Source organism: Tinamus guttatus, unplaced genomic scaffold, assembly GCF_059628265.1.
Source record: "Tinamus guttatus ecotype Peru unplaced genomic scaffold, ASM5962826v1 Tinamus_guttatus_pri_ptg000208l, whole genome shotgun sequence".
Classification (NCBI taxonomy): Eukaryota; Metazoa; Chordata; class Aves; order Tinamiformes; family Tinamidae; genus Tinamus; species Tinamus guttatus.
In genome coordinates this window covers 7,018,871-7,037,181 of record NW_028288742.1, presented here as the reverse complement: position 1 = coordinate 7,037,181, position 18,311 = coordinate 7,018,871, and the positions used below count along the sequence as shown (strand labels likewise).

Here is an 18,311-nt window from a genome sequence, read left to right as displayed (position 1 = left end):
AAGGAGCAGTTGCTAATTCGTCACCTCTTGATTATAATTTCATTAATTTGAATAATAGATGCACTGTTCCCAAAGCACGCTGGGTTATTAATCACCTGCTGGACTGCAGCCTGACTGAAAAATCAGGGCCCAGGAAGAAATGCCTCTGCCCTTCAAAAAGAGGGTTAATTAACAGCTCTCCACCTTGGCACTGTTGATGTCATTGGGACAAATCAGGCTCTGGATGCTAGTCATCACAACCTTGTGCACATGTGGCCAAGCAGAGGGGTTAAGCTCCAAATCTGGTGTTCTCTTGTCTTAGTGAGGGCCAGTCTGAAACCATGTGAGCTTGCAGGGAGGAAAGGGTCAGACTTTGGTTCATTGAGCAAGTCTTCATCTCTCTCTTTGCATTGAGGACTCACATTTGCCTTCTACATTTGGAGTCCAGCTAGGTCAGTGGTGTTTCTGCACACCTGCATTTCCTCTGCAGGTGAGCTGCCCAGAGCTGTCTTCATGCTGGTGGTTGCAGGTTGTTTAGGAAGATCCTTGTCAGTCCCAGTTCATACCAGGTTTTCTGGGCCTCTTGGACTTGCTTAACTGACAGAGTCCAGCATTTGAGGCTGCCTGACATATTCCCTTGTTCTCTGCAGTTTTCCACTGTAGTCAGTGAGCTCTGCTGCCTGCATGTCTTCTCCTAACATCTCTACAAGGGATTTCATTCTTTATCATTGCAATGTAGAGTGGCACAGACCAATGGAGGGAAGGGATACAATAGATTGATAAGGAAAGATGATGAAGTGGAGGAGGCCTCTGTTCTGTTTCCTTTAGACATAGCATATTTCACTGGGAAAGTAAAACAACCTTCTCAGCTTTTGCTCAATTTAGGGAGAGAGTTTTGTTTGATAGCTCTCGTGATGGTTTGTTCAGAGACTTGATGCTCGGGAATAAATTGAGTACTGATATTTGGCTCTTAGCATTTTAACTCTTATTCATTTGTTCCACCCACAAATTACCAAGTGCAAAAGATACAGTGACTCCAAAGATCTAGGAAAGCCACTAAGTACCATTTTCCATTCAACAGCTTCAAGCACCTTTCATATCTGTTGGTTTCTTCCAGTTGATTTGTGGTCCCCTGCTTGCTCCCTGTTTCCCCTCTTGTTGCACAAAGGGGCTGCGAAATTTGTGTGAAGTGGATAGATGGTTTAATGTTATGTTGTGTGATTATTTCCCAGGGTGGATGTTGCTCAGCTGAGAGCAAATAAATTATTTTAAAATTAGACTGATGAGACAGAATTAGAGGATGAGAGAGAAACAAATGAGAAAAAGTTTGGCCTGTTGAAAATGTGGCTTCGTCCATGAGCCCATAATAGATCCACACAAATTGAAATTCAGTCCCTTGTATTTGCTCTCTTCTCTGGAGTTTCTTACCGGGCCAGTCATGATAATCTCTAATTGTTCAGGCTTCCCTTTGATATATTAGAACACTGGGGTGAAGCTGAGACCTTTCAAGAAAAAGAAACTATGGTTTGTTAATCCTAAAATTGCCTGGTTTTCATAATTCCCACTATGCTACTTACTAATCCTGGAGGATTTCTGCCTTTGACAGCTCTCCAGCAGAGCTCTCTTCATTCCTACATCTCCACAAACCAATCTGCATTTGGGGCACGCTCCTTTCCAATAACAGATCTAATGGATCAGTCTGCATTTCCTGTGCATGTTCCTGACTCTCTGGCCTGTTTTGCTTGTGTGAAGGTTGTGGAATTCAGCCAGAAAGCTTCAGCCTGCTTGGATACTGCCTAGCTTGATGTCTTTGGTGGCTGAATTCCTGGCAGAGGTTCACAAAAGAACTGGTAGCTTGGCTGAGGGCAAAGCAAGTTTCTCAGCTCCCATTTTGGGGAGAGGAGAGAGTCCCCATTGGATACAGGCCTCCATGCTATCTCCCATACGTGACAATGCGGAGCAAAGATGGCTAAAACCCCTGGCCCTGTTTGCATTGGTTCCCACATAGCCATCTGTTCATGCTGCCTGCAGACACAGTCCTAGCTCCTGGCTCACCTCGTGTCAGCCTAGTGTGACCAAGCCAGATGCCAACCAAGCCAGACTTGCCAGAGTATAGTGAATCTCTATCACATAGCTCCTGTTGGCAGGCAGAGCCAGCGATAGGATGTCTCTTAGCCCAAGCCTTTTGTAGCAGCTCTATCTCCATCATGGAGCCATCTAACTCTCTGTCACTATGAAAAGAAGCCCTATAAAAACCTGACATTTATTTATTTTTTTAATAACCCTTTTATTACCTTTCTTCCTCTCTCTACAGAACTTGAAAGCTGGTTTACTCTCACAATTTGACTATAAAATATCCATAGCCATCCAGGCAAATCTTCCCTAGGAGAGTTCCCAGACACTGCTCGTTTATAATAGATATGACGAAAGAGAGAAACAGAATACAAATGGAGCATTTGTAGCCATGGCATAAAATATTCAGCGACTAACAGAGCATGGTGATGTTGAATATCTCTCAGCCGATGAGAAAGCAGGGTAAAGGGGAGCTCCCCAGAGGCAATTCCCATTCTTCTGGAGTTATTTGGTCATTGATTTTTCTGTTCTCCAGCCCCTTCTGGAGTGAGCATTCACATTGCCCTATGGTCCTGCCAACCTAAACATAAAAATCAGTGTGAAGGAAAGGGAAGAAATTTACTTTCCACCAAACATGTAAAGCCAGGGTGCCTGGGGCAGACACAGATATATCAAATGAGGAGTTGCTTGTTTTTCATTTTTCTCCTTCAGGAGGGAAGGTTTGCCATAGCAGGCAGTCACCCATCGCCAAATCCGGAAAGCCTCTTTGTCAAGTTGCCCTGGTGAGTCTAGGGAACACCCTGAGAGTCTCTGCTTCAGCCGTCACACTCCTCCTCTTCCTCGCTTCCTGCAGGCTGCCTGGGAGGGACATGATTTGAATAGACAGCTTGCTGGTGTGTCCCTGATGGACTGCTCCCATCACTGTTCCCTGACGTCTCTCTGTCATGTCTCTTACTTCAGTGGCAGTCAGGTTGTGATCCCAACAGCCTCCAGCCCGTTGCAGGATGCACACACACACCCTGCGGAAAGAGCTGCTTTCAGTGTTGGTCCCCAGGAGGAAGGTTGCTGAGAGGGAGCAGGAAATTTCAGACACTATGAACTTCTTAATATGTTTTTTTATGTTGCCATTGTGGTCTCCATGGTTCAGTGATCACTAACTCAATTGCTCCCTGTCTTGTGAGCCATTAACCATGCTCACGGGAAAAACACTTGGATAAAAGAGCTTACTCACTCATGGGAGTACCTACAACCAAAGAGTGGTATAGGATACATCCAAACAGGACTTTTTTGTTAGCTTCCTTCTGATTAAGATGCTCACTGGTAGTCCCTTTCCAAACTACTTTTGCTGTATTTTTATTAGAGCTAGTCACTGTCTTGGCAAGTCTATACCCATGCTCAGAGTGAAGTATGACCTCAGACAGGGTTGAGAAGAAAAAGAGTCCTCCTAGCCCTGGGTTATCTCCCAAGCTGGGAATGTTCATCTGCTCCCTGTAGTGATACTGGCAGGCCCTGGAGCTCAAGAGCGGGGCTGTGGTTGGATGCAATGGCTGAAGACCTTGTTCTTGGCTTACAGATTTATACTTCATGCTTGCTTTCAGCTCTGGCAGAGCTGCAGACTTCCTTCAGCCACTTCGTCCCGAAGTCAGGAAACAAACCAATTTTCTGATAGAATTCTAGGTTCTGTGAAGCTCCTGGAGAATTAAAGGTGCTGTTGTTTCAGCTCAGTGCTGACAGAAATCTTATCTGATCATGATATCTAAGTAGGGTCTGACCTATGTATAAACAAGATGGGTACCTTCCAAGGAAATAGAAAACTACTGTGAGAGGCAGTGCTGGGGATTGAGTAAGAGGGATTTTAGGTGTGAGTCACTAGAATTGAGTCCTGATCAGACCATTTCCGCAGCTTCCGCAAGTTCAAAATAACAGCAAGATGTTCAGTGGAGGGAATTGGGTCATAAGCAGTCTGCTTACACTGATGTCACCACTGACCCCATCCTGCTGACTAGGAAATACAGAGCTGGATGACCTAACGAGCTGAACTGCTGCTTTATTTCTTCAGCTTAAATAATGCAACTGGCAGAAAGGTGTGTCTGAGAGGTCGCAATAGATGATTAGAGGAGGAGCTTGTCATGTGTCTGTCTCTTGTTTATAACAAGTGAGGCTACCAAGAGCTGTCAGGTCATACAGATGTACCAGCTATGGCAATATAAAAATGATCTGAATCTCGAAGGGATTATTTTTGTAAAATTCAACACCTTAGCTCCCTCAATCCCACCCAAACCTCAAGGACAAATGCATTCTGTTGGCTTAAAAATGTGGCACCATGCATGTGGTTATACAGATGTCAGTCCCTTCCCTGGAGTCAGTTGCATTTTACCAGAGGTATAAAGTTTTCCTGATGTCTAAATATGTAGATTCTGAAGTCCATGCCGTTGTCTCCAGTGCAGCTGTTCTTTAGAGATGACATCATTGGACTGATAGAGGGAAGGCTGATTCTCCTAATGAGAGTGATTCACTTCCCTATAGACTCTTGAAAACATGTTGCAGTTAGAGCTAAGTGAACAATTTGTAATGAAGAAAAAATCAGCCTTTCTTAACCCCTTCTTTTCCCAGTTGTTCAGATAGGTTCTTGGCTTTATGGATTTGTCCACTGATAAATTCAGATTGTTGAATATTTTGTCCTCAGCAAGCTGTATTGGTATGGACCCCTCAGATTGCGATTTGTTTGTTTGTTTTGTTATAACTTTGTTATAAGTTACTCAAATACCATGGTCTTTAGCAGGACTACAAATACCTGACAAGATAACTACATATTTGTACAATGTTATTCAGGCTCTGTAGGTTTGATTACAGCAGCTCTGAATTGATGGTTATTGAAGTCATCATTTTTCTTTAGTGGGCTTTGGATTAGAGCCAGAGATCTATGGATTTTTAAGACCATAAGGGGCCAATAGATCATATAATCAAACTTTCCAGATAACACAGGGCAGAGAACTCCTTCCAGTTACACTTAGTAGAGCCCAGTATGCATCTACAGTCTGTCTGGATGTTTAGTCAGCAACAGCTTTTCACAGTTTGCAGACATGGGTCTGAATTGTCCCCAACTCAGAGTGTGGCATATAAAGGCAAAAAAAAAAAATCATGGAGAACAGAGAGAGAGAGAGAGAGATTCAACTGTAGGTTGGCTGCATGTTATGTTTATTCTGTGATGTCTATATTGATGTGGATGCTCTATTAATTACTTTTAGAATTTCTTGGGAAGGATGTCAATGGGTACAGGTTGCTGACAGATTCATTCACAGATGCCCTGAATGCCTGAGGATCATCTGTGGTCTTGCTCACCTGCTGTGAGTCACCATGTCAGTCATCTTGTGTGAAGCTGCTGTGAGTCTCCCTTTCCTCTGTGCAGTTAGCCAAGAATCTTCCTATCCAGACTTGGCTCACAGCAGCAGAATTGTGTTGGGTTTGTGTAGGATTGCGTAGGGTGTAGGGTTGAGTAGCTGTAATGATATATTGCAACCTGGTCGCCTCCTGGGACGTCAGGTGCTCCATCAATTATTCAGACCTTGGAATTGCTAGATGCAAAACTTTACAAACACTTAAGAGGAAATGGCAGCTCTAAGTGCATATCCTAGTACTCCCAGGTGACTATTCTCTTCTCTCCATGGAACATTAACTGTTTCACAAGTGCCCAGTGCTGTAAACGTATTAGTGGAGACTAGTGTGAAGTGTTCCAGGTGCACTTCTGGAGACCGACCCCCAGATGTTCTAACTGTGTAGAAAGGGGGCAGCACTGTTTTGCACTGCTTATGCAACAGCCCCAGGTAACATATATTAAAACACTTCCCAGAAAATCTTCAAATGCTCAGCAAGAATTAGTCATCACCAGGGCTTCTAGGAGTGAATGCATGTCCCAAACAGATATCTCCAGAGGTCTGAAAGGCAACCCAACATCTGAAGTGCTGGAGTTTGCAGATCCGGGCTGCAAGTCTCACTGGCAAGGCATGTCACCAGGAGGTTGCTTGGGGAAAGTGCAACCAGACATGAAATGGGAATGGAGTCTCTTTCTATGATCCCTTGTGCCTCAAAGCTGGGAACAGAACGTGCTTTAACAGCCTTCCTGAAGTGAACCAAGAGGCTCCTGGCCTCCATGCTTTCCAGACCTGGAACACTGATATCTCATAGACTCCTTTGAGTCATGCAGAGGAGGAGGCAGATTTGGAGCAGTTTCGTCAGTTCAGGAGGAAGAATTTGTGATCTCGGCTGCTCATTCCTACTGTCTCACCTACTTGGCCATTGCACTAAAACAGCACATCTGCTCCAAAGCCTGCAGTACTTGGCTTCATGGACTGAGACCCCACAGACTGGGTGACAACAAGGAAATACGTTATCAATAGAGTTTGAAGAGAGATGTGCAAATGCTTCCTCATCATATATACATCAACTTCTGCAGGGCTTTTGTTATGACACCTGTCCCCCAAAACCCACTTGTATTTTGGGGGCAAGAGGAGGCTGACTGAAGTCTTTGCAAAGACCGTGCACAGATGGGAATCAGGCAGACTTCCTCCTGCCTGGTGGTTGCGCTCTCTTAAACCTGACAGTGTCTATGAAGCAGACTTTGGTTTCAGCTGGGCCAAGAGGGAGATGAATGCAGCGTGTGCTTTCAGTCTGGGAACATGAGTTGAACAAAGTTACCCAGCTGCCTCTGGTGGCAAAGATGAAAGGGTCAGTTATCAAAGCTGGGAGAAGAGAGAGCATTTGCCTGGAGGTACCTGGGCATGTCATGAAACAGAGAGTGAGTAAGTTGCAGGCAGACCTCACAGAAGCCATGCTTCGCTTTGCTTATTGACTCTGCAGAACTGATGGGAAAAGTTACCTGTGCATGGTCTTCTTGCTACCTTCCTCATGCTCCCATTTTCCCTTTGGCCAGCCTCTCCTCACTAAAGCATTATCAGCACTTCTGGATATTAAGGCCAAGATCAAGGCCAAAGACGTGTAGGGCTAGGGCTGCTTTGCCGCCCTAGGTGCCTGCCCACCTTATTCTGAGGGACTGAATGCCTCTGTGGTGAATTCCTGCTGGTGTGGGGCAGCCCGTGTGCTGGGAACCGCAGCAGCAGCAGCTTTACTCCACGCTGTGTCAATGGGCTCCCTTTGCACTGGCTGGGTTTGAGTCAGCGGCAGCGCTGAATCCACCCACTGCTGTGGTCCTGCTGAGCTCCTAGTTCTGAACTTATCCTTCATCATCCCTTCCCTTTACTGTGTTGAAATCAAATGTTTTATTTCGCTACCACAGCTAATCTTCCCTGATCACTTAATACCTTTAGTGTGTCTTCTTTCCCAGCAGAATTTCACTGAAGAGGAGTTTACTGTAAACAAACAAAAACAAGGATCTGATCCAGCTGTTTAGTTTATTTATTAGAACTCAGCAAGGAAGGCAACACTGCTGTCTGGGAAGGGGCTGGTTTCTGCCTGCTCCACCTTTACATATTGTGTTGTTACAGGCCAGTTTGGAGAGCTCCCAAAAGATGATAGGTCTTCTCCAGTCCTTTCCTAGGAATAGCTGCATTTCAACCAGGTTGTATGCTTTCCCAGTTCTATGCAGGGCGTATGCTTTCCCAGTTCTATGACACTAGATAGGCTTCATCCTGTGTGTTTTTTTATACTGAGGATTTTTACTAAATAATTCCCCAGGAGTTTCCTCCTGCCTGTGGAGGATAGAGGTTTCCAGGAAAGGGAATGCTGCCTTTCTAGGCTGATGGTATTTCTTAAAGAATGAGCAATCCCATGAAAAAGAATCCCTTTTTGTAGAGAGATGGTTTGTGTGGACAGAGGAAAAAAATATACCTGCTGCTTGTTGAGGGGATGTTCAAGGAGCTCAAGTATTAGCATGAATTTCCACATTCCCAAGGACACGGAGCAAACGGGAGCTTCTCTGTGCCCAGCAGTGTCCTCTGATGAGGTGCTGTGTATGCCCCTGTGGAAGCAGCTGTAGCGAGGCAGGCTGAACCCCTCCGTGGGGTCCCTGTCCCGTGCTGGAGCACCGTCTTGTCCCCACTGGTGGGTACACACTCTCGCCACCAGACCTGCCCTGCTGCAATGCCAGAATATGAAGGTTCGCTCAGCTCAGGATGCTCCTCTGCTGTAAATAAGCAAGTGGCCAGGAGAGAGAGTGGCATGCAGCAGCCTCCCTCCTTGCCTCCCTCTGCTTGCAGATGGCCTGAGAAGGATGGAGGGGCTGAGGACAGGGAAACCACCATCCAGAGTGAATGCAGAGGCCACAGACTCAGTGGTGGATAGGCAAAAGGAACTTGCCCTCAGACTGATGCCACTGGTGTTGCAGGCCAGCTCCTTAGATCTGCTATGAATCTCTGTGAAGACTTGTGTGTTTAATGTGGGCAGGCATCATGCATCACAGCAGCAGGATGAGCTGGCGCACAGGAGCAGAGCTGTTAGGGCTTGTGAGAACACAGCTGGGATTGGAGCTGGGACTCAGATGCCTCATCTGGCCTGTAGGGAAGGACATTCTATACATATTGTCCCCCATTCTCCTGTAGAAAGATTAGTATGGGAAAGGGATATGATTAAACAAGATAGCATAATGAATTTGAAGTGAAGTTGGAGAAATTCCTAAGGCATCACAATCTTTGTCCTTGCTCCACAAACCTGGAGCACCAGGCTTCATATCCTCCCTTTGCTGTGTTCTGGCTGTATATTAGATGGGCCTTTGCTTTTCTGACATAACATCAGTTTAGTGTTACAGAGTGTAGATATTTTATTTTCCCTTTTTTAGCTCCTTAAAACTCTTGCCCGTGCACAAGGAAACCTGTTACTGATTGCGAACAACCTCTGAGGGAATTATGCATGAAAAAAGGGTAGCAGGATTTTGTTCTGTAGAAACAGCATCAAAGATGGATGTATCTCATCATTCATCTTTCAATGCCAACACTTTCTCTAATTAGTTCATGGATCAAATGAGCAAAGGAGCTCAAGCATAGCTGCATTGCAAGTGTGTTCTTACCACATCACCATCTGCTCTGCATGCACACAGGCAGGTGTGGATACATTGGAGAGAAGGGGCTATGGCTCTGGTTTGCCTCCCATTAGCACTCACATTCTTCATCACAAGAGGCACTTAATGGCCATACAACTGAATTAATACCTGCAGTCTCCAGGTACCCTCCCCTGTGCATATATCCCCCTCAGGTTGTCTACCACATGCCCACCTTGCCTTGTAAGAGTGTTGTGTTGTTGCTTCTGTGCTGGTCCATTCCATTCCCTCCATCCCAACATTCACATGCACGCTGAGCAGGGTGGATAGTGATGGATCAGAGATCAACCTGTGCAGTTGGCTTTGCTGTGTCAGGGGATATTGCTTCAAGCTTATCCTCATTTGATAATGGTTTAGGAGGTCAAGGTTGAAATGTGTTTGTTTCTTTGATTTTTTTTTTTAAATCTGCTACAAAATCCAAGAAAATTCCCTATAGCCAGATGTAAGCAAGCAGTTTTTCCGGTTTGCTGTAGGAGAAATATTGCCAATTAAAACTTAACACATTGATGTTTTTATCCATAGGAAACCCTCACTACAGCAGGGAAATGGAAGCACAAATTCCGTTGATCCCTTTCACTGTAGTCCCCCCACCGTAATTAAACTAGAAGAGACAATGAGCCGGGCTGTGACGCAGCCCTGACCATGCTCAGCACCTCCATAAATCTGAAGGTGGTGTCTCCCAGGTAGACCTGGGGTAGCTGAGCTTTTCAAACCTTGGCAGAGACTTGGTTTCCTTGGTTTGTATGAGATCTCTGAACCTTCTTGCTTTGAAACCACAGAGGAAATGGATACAGGAAAGGGTCTGGGCATTGCCTGTATTCATGCTACTGTTCTTTTTTCCCTTCCTTTTCCTAGCTCTCAGAGCATTAACTTTCTATCACACCGTAACTGAAAACACCAGTCTGACGCTGATTGCTTTTCATTAATATCCATTTAAAGGAGAGAGAGAGAAAGAGAGTCCTGTATATGTTCTGGGGATTAAAAACAGTAATAGCTTCCTTCCGGGAACTTTAGTTTGCTCCTGGGATTTGCCTGCCGTAAGCTTTGGGTTTTTGCTTTATGATCAGTTGCAAGAAACCACACTTGAGGAAATGCTCAAAGTCCTTGTTAGAAAGGTAAGGGTTCTTTTCTCCCTTGCCTGGTTTTAGGCCCCACATTCGGTTTACAAGTGTCTCTGCCACACTCTGTAAGGTCTGAGTTGTCTTCACAGTGTGCGGCTTTTTCAATCCACTGGACATCTCCTGCACTGAATCTTTTTCTTTTCTTTTCGATTTATTTTGTCTACAGTTGAAATACTGTAGGAATTTCCATGGAGGCTTCAGGGGAATATCCCTGCCTGTCTGGTTTCAGCTGTGTGCAAAGCCTGAACTGTGGCTGCAGGCAAAACTTCTTGTGGATAGCTGATCTCATGAGATTGCCCAGCCTGAGGCCTCCCCTCCCTTCCTAGCTTCCTAGCCTTCCCTCCATGCACACTGTGTTCACCGAGTGGTGTGTCAGACTTCGCATACCTCGGACCAGCATGCAGCCTCCCAGCTGCACTGCAGAAAACTCTCACAGAAACCTCTGCTTTCTCTGCCATCCCACGTGAACCGTGCTCACGTCCTGGCCCTATAGACCCTGCCTCCCTCCTGGCACTGGCTGTGCCAGCGCTTCTGAATTGACTCTGTGGTTCAGTGTGAATTTGCAGTATGACTGTCAAGTCCCTGTCCCGTGGAAACTGAGGGAAGACCTTTTTGTGCTGTAAGAAGGTAACATTTAAAGGCATCCCTTGGGTTACTGTATTTTGCAGCCCAGCTGGTGCTCTTTTGTGTGAGTGCCGCTCTCCTGAAATGCCAGCTTTGGTCTTAAAGAGAGGCAGCAGAAGGCATAGCTCCTGCTCACTGCATTGATTCCTCATCACTCACACTAGCCTTTATTCTGCCTTTTGATGGGGAAGAAGTAATAATACAGATTACAAGGCAAATGTTGAGACTGCCTTGTTTGTGGAGAGATACCAACAGGCTTTCTGCTGTCCTGGGATTTCATTGTGTTCTTCTATCTCTGTTCAGCTGGAGAGATTTAGCACTAGATAGATGGCTTGTCTTTGTATGTGCATCATTACTGGGTACCCTTAGGAGACCCTAGAAATATCTGATGGAGGAGATGGTGAAGGGAGGAATGACTACAGGAGATAACAAAAAAGGCCATCTGGATGTGGATTCTGATATAGGAAGCTGGGCATGATTGCACCACAAAACCAAGCTAAAGGGTTGGCTCTGGCAGCTGTCACCCAAGAACAACCCAGATGGATCTTTTGCATCTCCCTGATGAAGGTATGACACCTGGAGAGCACATCCCCTTTTGTTTTTTCTCTAGTTTGTCACCAATGGAAAGGCAGAAGAGTTGAGGCACTCCCACTCTCTAGCATCTACTTTCTGAGATCTCAGACCACTCATAGAATGTTTGGTACTTTCTGAGTTCCCCTCCAAGTTAATGAATGTTATAATCTTGATCATCATCGTCATCATATCATGTCAGCAGAAGAGGTGAGTAAAGTGCAGAAAGTAAAGGCAATTTTCTCGGGATCATATGGCAATTCACTGTCACAGTAAGGAATGAAGTCCTTATTCCCCACACATCAGTGGCACGTGCATTGGCCGCTTCCTGCAAAGTGGCGTTTGGATATATAGTCTTTAGGAGGGAGGTACCTCTGGGATGTTACAAGCCTCAGGTGTCTGTTTTGGTCTGAACTCATGTGTTGTGCTGAAAGCTACACAGGGTGTGAGGATAGTTAATGATGCATGAGAAAGATGTCACCAGGTTGCAGAGGGGGTTAATCAAAAGTCAGGAGTTGTGAGCACCAGCTCACGTCCTCGCAGTCCTCACACTACTAGTATCTGTGTAGGTGGCTCTTTCCAGTTGAGCCAGAGACTTCCTCCACCCTGTACATATGGATTTTGATGACTCTAACTGGGAATCTGGAACAAGGTTTGATTTTAGGGCTGTAGGCTTAACCCAAGGTTTTCCCTTGGAAAACATGAAGCCGTGCAGCACTTTTTTCATCACACAGCTGGCTTTCAGGTCCAGGCTGAAAGGTGGAGATTAAGCAGCTCTGAGCAATTAGAGAGGTGACTCAGGATTTTCTTTAGCATTGGATTGCCATATAATGGGACTGTGTCAGGAGCTCAGATCTGAAGGTTCATTTCCAAACCTCCATCACAGGACACATGCCCTTGAACTGGATAGGCATAGTGTGACAGGCTAACACATGGAAGAAGAGAATAAACTAGAAGACCTACACAGTCTTTAATGCTTACGTGAGTGCAGTTCAGTTATGTCAAAGGTCTGTTTAGTTCAAGGACTTGGAGTCTCCAAGAAGCACATTCTTGGTGACAGAGCATTGCTGGTAAAAGGGGGGTTCGTGGTGTTTACCCATTCTCAGGAAGGCTATGTCTGTTAGCAGGATTTACAGGTTGCTGCTATGAGCAGTAAATCTATCCTCCCTTTGCAGCTCTGACTGGTTTGTAAGTCTGTCAGGAGCACATTTCACAGCTGCCATGGTCTTCAGTTTTCCATATGTAGACAGTAATGGTGAAGCATTGCACGCTGCGGGGAGATGAGATTACTTTTCTGATAATTGGAAACAATCTGAAGAACATCTGTTTATACGCAGTATAGCTTTATTAGAGGATTTGGGGACCAAAAGGTGTAAGGACACTAAGGTGTCAGCCAGGAAATGCTCAGGCATGGTTTGGGTTGAGGCCAGGCATTCACAGACAGTGCTTAGAGGACACTGATTTGCATTCCAGATGCTTCTCTGTGTCCCTTTGTATTTTGCCTTCCCTTTTTACCTAGGGCACCAAAGTTCATTTGCTGCCTGATTTGTCAAAGTGCTGTCTGTTCAGCCAGGCGCGTGTACAGTCCTAACTGCAGTCCCTGAATGAGGTTGGAGGAGCAGATTATTTCTTTTAATCATTGCTTGCTGGCAGCTTTGTGTTAATTCTTCATTCACTTTCAACCCTTCACTTCACCAGCTCTGGAGTCAAGCAGTGGCTGCCAACCTCAAGAGAGAAAAGCAAACTGTTTTGCTCCTCATCTTGGGTTATGTTGTGCATCCAAGGTGGGAAGATGGGCACCTCTGGGAAAGGGCATTTGACAAAACTGTTTCCAGGCAGAAAGATATTTTCCTCTTTTCTCATATTCAGAATTGGTTTATGGGAAAGCAGTAAACTCTGTTGTCTCTTTCCCCAGTCTGAGTGCATCCCAAAGGGAGTTCAGACAAATCAGGGAAACACTTCTTCCCTTTTGGACTCACAGTCTTACTCTCTCCCTCCTCAGTCAGACCTTCATCTAGTTTTCTGAGATAGCCTAACTGACTTCTTACCTCAGTGCTAATGCTTTTGAAAATGTTTCCAGGAAATAACCATGCCGCCCCCCCGCCCCTTTTTTTCCTTCAGGTCACTAAATTATATTATATTTCATTCCTTTAACCTTTTATTATAAATCCTAAACATTACATCATCTTTATTATACACCTCTGAACTCTGTATGATTTATCTCTCACTTTTCTGATAGACAGCTACTCAACAGAAGTACCTCCAGGTCCATATCTTTAATACGATGACCTTAAGGCTGGTATGTCAAGAAGGAAGAATTTCAAGATATCATATAGGAAGTTACATAAGAAAGGACTGTTCAGTCTCTTCCCACATCTTCTAGCTCTCAGAAGGGCAGACCCTGGCTGGAATGTGGTATCCAAAGCACAGTCTGGCCATGGGCAAATAAGTAAGGATTATTATTGCCTCTCTGTTCTCTATAGTACTTCTTCTGTGTTCAGAGATCAGAAACACTGATGAGTAATAGTGTGACTAGAGTTATGGTAGGAAAAAAGAAAAAAAAAGCGCTTCAGAAGGAAAAGTCAGTTGCTGAAAAGATATTCTGTTGGAAGACAAATTGAGGTAGTTTCATTTGTAGTTGAGGTTAGTCGGGGTGTGGCAACGCTTTTTTTCAAACTGAAAAATGAAAATTTGAGATTCGTTGGCTTTTTTGTTTGTTTGTTTTTTGTTCTAATGGCATTCAAAGCCTTTTTGGTATTCTTTTAATTGAAAAAACTTGAATGCAGTGGCTAATTCACAGAATGGTTGGGTCACTCTGAAAACTAAGAGGGAAAGGCAGTGCGGTATAGGGTCTGTTGCCCAACACTAGCAAAGAACTGCTGCTCGCTCCAAGGTCTGCATCCAGCTCAAGCTGCTACTGAGGACACAGGTCGTATTTCTGTAGCTACTGACCAGGGCCAGGGACAGAAAGAAGGCGTTAGGCTACAGATTATACATCACGTGCTTGCGGTGAACTGGGGGTGGGGAATCCGAGTCCTGGGCTCCCCAGCTGAAGAGGGATGTGGTGAAGCGGGTGAGGCTCCAGCGGAGGGTTATCAGGATGGTACCTAATGCCTGGGTGAAATCCTGGGGAAGAGAGGTTGAGGGAGCTGGGTGTACTCTGGCAAAGAGGAAGCTGATGTCCTGAGAGGATTTCAGAACAGCTAGGTAAAGCCATTCTACTCTGGTCTAAAGCTGGAGACAGCTCCAAAGAGTAGCTTATATTGGGCACCTTCAGAGGTGCCTCGCAGGCAGCATTTTTGTCATCTGCTTCTTGTACTGGGCTGCACCAGCTATGCTACAGACCACTTCCTCATCATCCCATCTGCTCTGTCTTCATCTAGGTCTATATCCTCACTTGGATAACCCAGGTGGATGAGACATTTCAACACCCACATTTGTGTCAGCCCAGGAGAAAGCTGGCTCCTTGCAGAAGATACTGCAGCCCTGGGGCCTTGCAGGCTGCCCTTGGTCTCACTGGGGCATGTGAATGTGATGGTGGTGGTGGGAGGCTGCACCCCAGAGATATTCTGGCTGTACCTGCCTGCCCTATGATGCCAGCACCCGGTTTCTGTCTTACAGGCTCCTTAAATCTCTTGGTTCGCGTGCGGAACAAGAGGACCATCGACACGCAGGTCTGGTCACTCAGTGGGAACCGGGGGAACATGTGGCAACAAGCACATGTTCCCATCAACCCTCCAGGGCCCTTCCAGGTAAGTGAGGTCCACAGCCGAGGAGGCCACTGTCACCTGCTCTGTACATGTGCCTTAAAGAGTTTTGCCAGTACAGGTCTGCATCCGTAGCGCAGGGGCTGATCAGGCACAGGAAGGGCATGTAGGAGCTCTCCTTCCCAGTCACCAGGGAGTGCTTGCCTGGAAAATTCACCATCAGGAACTTACTGGAAGCATGAAAATGAAATCCACTTGTCTCTGAAACCATCCAACTCTTTGGTCCACAAGCGGTGGTTTGGTACTATAAATTTTCTTGTTATTGTTGATCTGCAAAATGCTTCCTGTAGAGCTTCTTCGAAGCACCAGGTCTGTGCAGCAGGTCTCTTTCTCCTGAGCAGCTGAAGGGTGCTGGCCCTGCCATGCCAGCCTTTTGGCGTTAGGTGACGCTGAATGCTGGAGATGTGTGTGTGATCAGCCCACCCTCGCTGTCTCTCTGGCTTACAACTGTAGGTCTGCTTGTGAATATGAACTGGGCAGCCTCTATCTGCTGCTCATACAGTAATTTAAGACTACCAGGGAAGTGTGGTGCTTTTTTACTGGAGGTTTTGTTCCTGATGTTGGTGCCCAACATGTTAGTTGGTTGTTGCACGGCAACTTGTGAGAACTTGCGAGACCAGGAGTTGACCCAGCAATCAGCCTAGGAGTAGGGCGCCTACAGGAAATAAGCCTGATAGCCACCTCCAATACTGAAGCCTTGTGAGGATCTCAGGAAGAGGTTAAGGCTCTGGCCCCCCTTCCTTTCAACCCACGGGCTGAGGATGTAAGTTGCTTTCCAGCTTGCACCAAGCCCCTTGGCTTCCTGGTGGAAAGCAATGGGCAGAAGGAGCCTTTGAAGCGATGAGGAGTGTTGTTTGGTGGGGGAACACCATAGTGGGACAGCCATGAGCAGCATTAGCTTTCTTTGAGGAAAGAGATTTGGAATCTCTGAGAGGAGGCATTGCCCCTGGGAGAAAAGAGGGAAGAAGGGAATAGGAACTGCCGTAAAAATCAGCTACTAGTGCTTGAACCCTCCTGAGAAATGGCTAAGGCTTCAAGAAAGATGGACTTTCCCTCGAGGGCTGTTGGGTCCTGATGACAGCTGGCCTGTCCCTACTCATCCCTGCAGGGCCCCGCAGTAAGGATGTTCTTCCAAACAGAGAGGTTCCTCTGCAGCCTCAGCCTCACTCTGTACCCTGTCACTCTGCTTGCAGATCATCTTCGAAGGCGTCCGTGGCACGAGCTATGAGGGGGATATTGCCATCGATGACGTCACTCTGAAAAAAGGGGACTGTCCGAGGAAGCCCATTGGCCCAAACAAGGGTGAGAGTGCGCTTACCTCAGAGACGAGAGAGTCAGCGTCAGTGCACGGATTAATGTGTGTGCCAGGGATGTTGAGCTGATTTCGAACCACCTTCGCGAATGCATGGGACCCTGCAACGTGGTCTGAGACTATCTCAGTCAGCAGAGGGGCTGCCTGGCCCTTGAAGTTGTGCTTTGTAGTCGCAAGTTAGCAAATTCTCAGAGAAATAACCAGATCCTTTAGGGACCGTGCTGCCAAATGTTAGCTGGCTGAAGTCTGCATTAATATCTTAGGGCCGGGGTCTCATCCCCGACATACATCGCAGGTAGCCAAAGGCTTCTGAAATATCTTGCTTCCCAGAAACCCTAGACACAAGAGGTTTGGAAAGAGAGAGATCTTCAGGCTTTATGGGTGTTTCTGCAGCATTAAGTCAGTCCTTCTCCAGCAACAAAATTCTGTGTCTTGGCACCCGGAGCCAGAGAGCTAAGTTTCCTCCCATTTCCCTCCAAGGGAGGGGAACAAAACCTCAAAATAGTGAGAATTTCCTAATTTTTTAAAGTTCCAAGTAAGCTTTAAGGCCTCTTCTAGCCAAAATACCAAAAGATTTTTTATTTTTTATTCAACTTCAGTCTTCTAGGGAAGAAGAGAGGTTGGTTTGCAGATGTAACTATGATTTAACTCTTTTTTTCCTGAACTGGAAAATAATAAATTGGGAAAGCCTTCAAAAAGCCCAGGTAAGGGTAGAAAGATCTTTCATTACATCTGTAACGTGTTTCATGGTTTAGGGTGGGAGGGGAGGAGATGGCACTAACGTGCATTGACTTGTTTGATACATCTGGATGTATCTCTTCAGTAATTGCCTCTCTTTCTCTCTCTTTTTGGCTGGTAGCGGTTGCTCTTCCAGGAAGTGGAGCCCCAGTCCTGCACAGGCTTTGTCTTTGTGGTCCATTGACTTTCTTCCTTTATGTGCTGCTCAGATGATGGCAAGCAAGCGCTCCTCTCTTCGGACCGAGACATTCCTGCTCCTTTCCTACTCAGCCACCTCTGCTCCTCTTCCTCCCCTCCTCACTGGCACACCAAAGTGTCCATATGTTACCAAAGACTGATGGGTATGGTCATGGAAAGGGATCTGGTTCAGAGCTGGAGGACGCCTTGAGAAAGTCAATGACTAAAACAAAGTTAAAAAATAAAGATGAAAACAAAAAAGCATGTGTCTGTGAGAGAGCGACAGAAAGAAAGAGCAGAAGGAAGGAAGGAAGGAGACGCACAGAAAAGAAGGAATGAAAGACAAAAATAGGAATGAAGAAATGTAAAGAGCAAATGAAGGAGGAATAAACACCCCCATGTTTCCTTGGGAACGTTGGACAGGGCTTCCTCAGGGAAGTGGGGACTTGTTTTAAACAAACAAAAATATATTAAAGCACAACTTTCTACTGGAACAGTTACCCTCTTTACTGCAGAGTCCACTGCCTGGTGGACGTATGCCGCAGTGCTCCCCTTCTTTGGCAATCCCAGCGCTCCCACGGGATTAACCCGCCGCCAGCCTCAGCGCAGGGCTGCGGCCACCCCACGCGCTGCTGGCTGGAGCGTCTCGCCTCGCATCGCATGTGCTTCTGCACATCCACCTCTTCCAGGCTCTCTGTGGTTAAGTGCTCTGTGTGTGATTTCCTTAGGCCGGCGCTGCCTTCCTTTCTCCACCTCTCTGTGCTTCCCACCCTCTAGCCCAAAGAAGACAGATGAGGAATGGACCCGTCGTGTGGACCATGCTGAGAGGTGGAGAAGTCTCAGCTGAACCCAGCTGCAGCACTGGCTGCTGAAGGCCTCCTTCCCTCTCAGCAGCTCCTGCT

General features: G+C 46.3%; 1 protein-coding gene across 1 annotated transcript in view; it reads left to right on the top strand.

Annotated features, from left to right (window-relative positions):
- Window positions 1-17,903, top strand: part of MDGA1 (MAM domain containing glycosylphosphatidylinositol anchor 1) — a 126,950-nt gene extending 109,047 nt beyond the window's left edge. The window contains exons 15-17 of the mRNA XM_088524267.1: window positions 15,037-15,167; window positions 16,376-16,484; window positions 17,354-17,903. Of these exons, the coding sequence (XP_088380393.1) occupies window positions 15,037-15,167; window positions 16,376-16,484; window positions 17,354-17,445 (332 nt within the window). The 3' untranslated portion in view covers window positions 17,446-17,903. The remainder of the gene's footprint in view (window positions 1-15,036; window positions 15,168-16,375; window positions 16,485-17,353) is intronic.
- The last annotated feature ends 408 nt before the right edge of the window (window positions 17,904-18,311 follow it).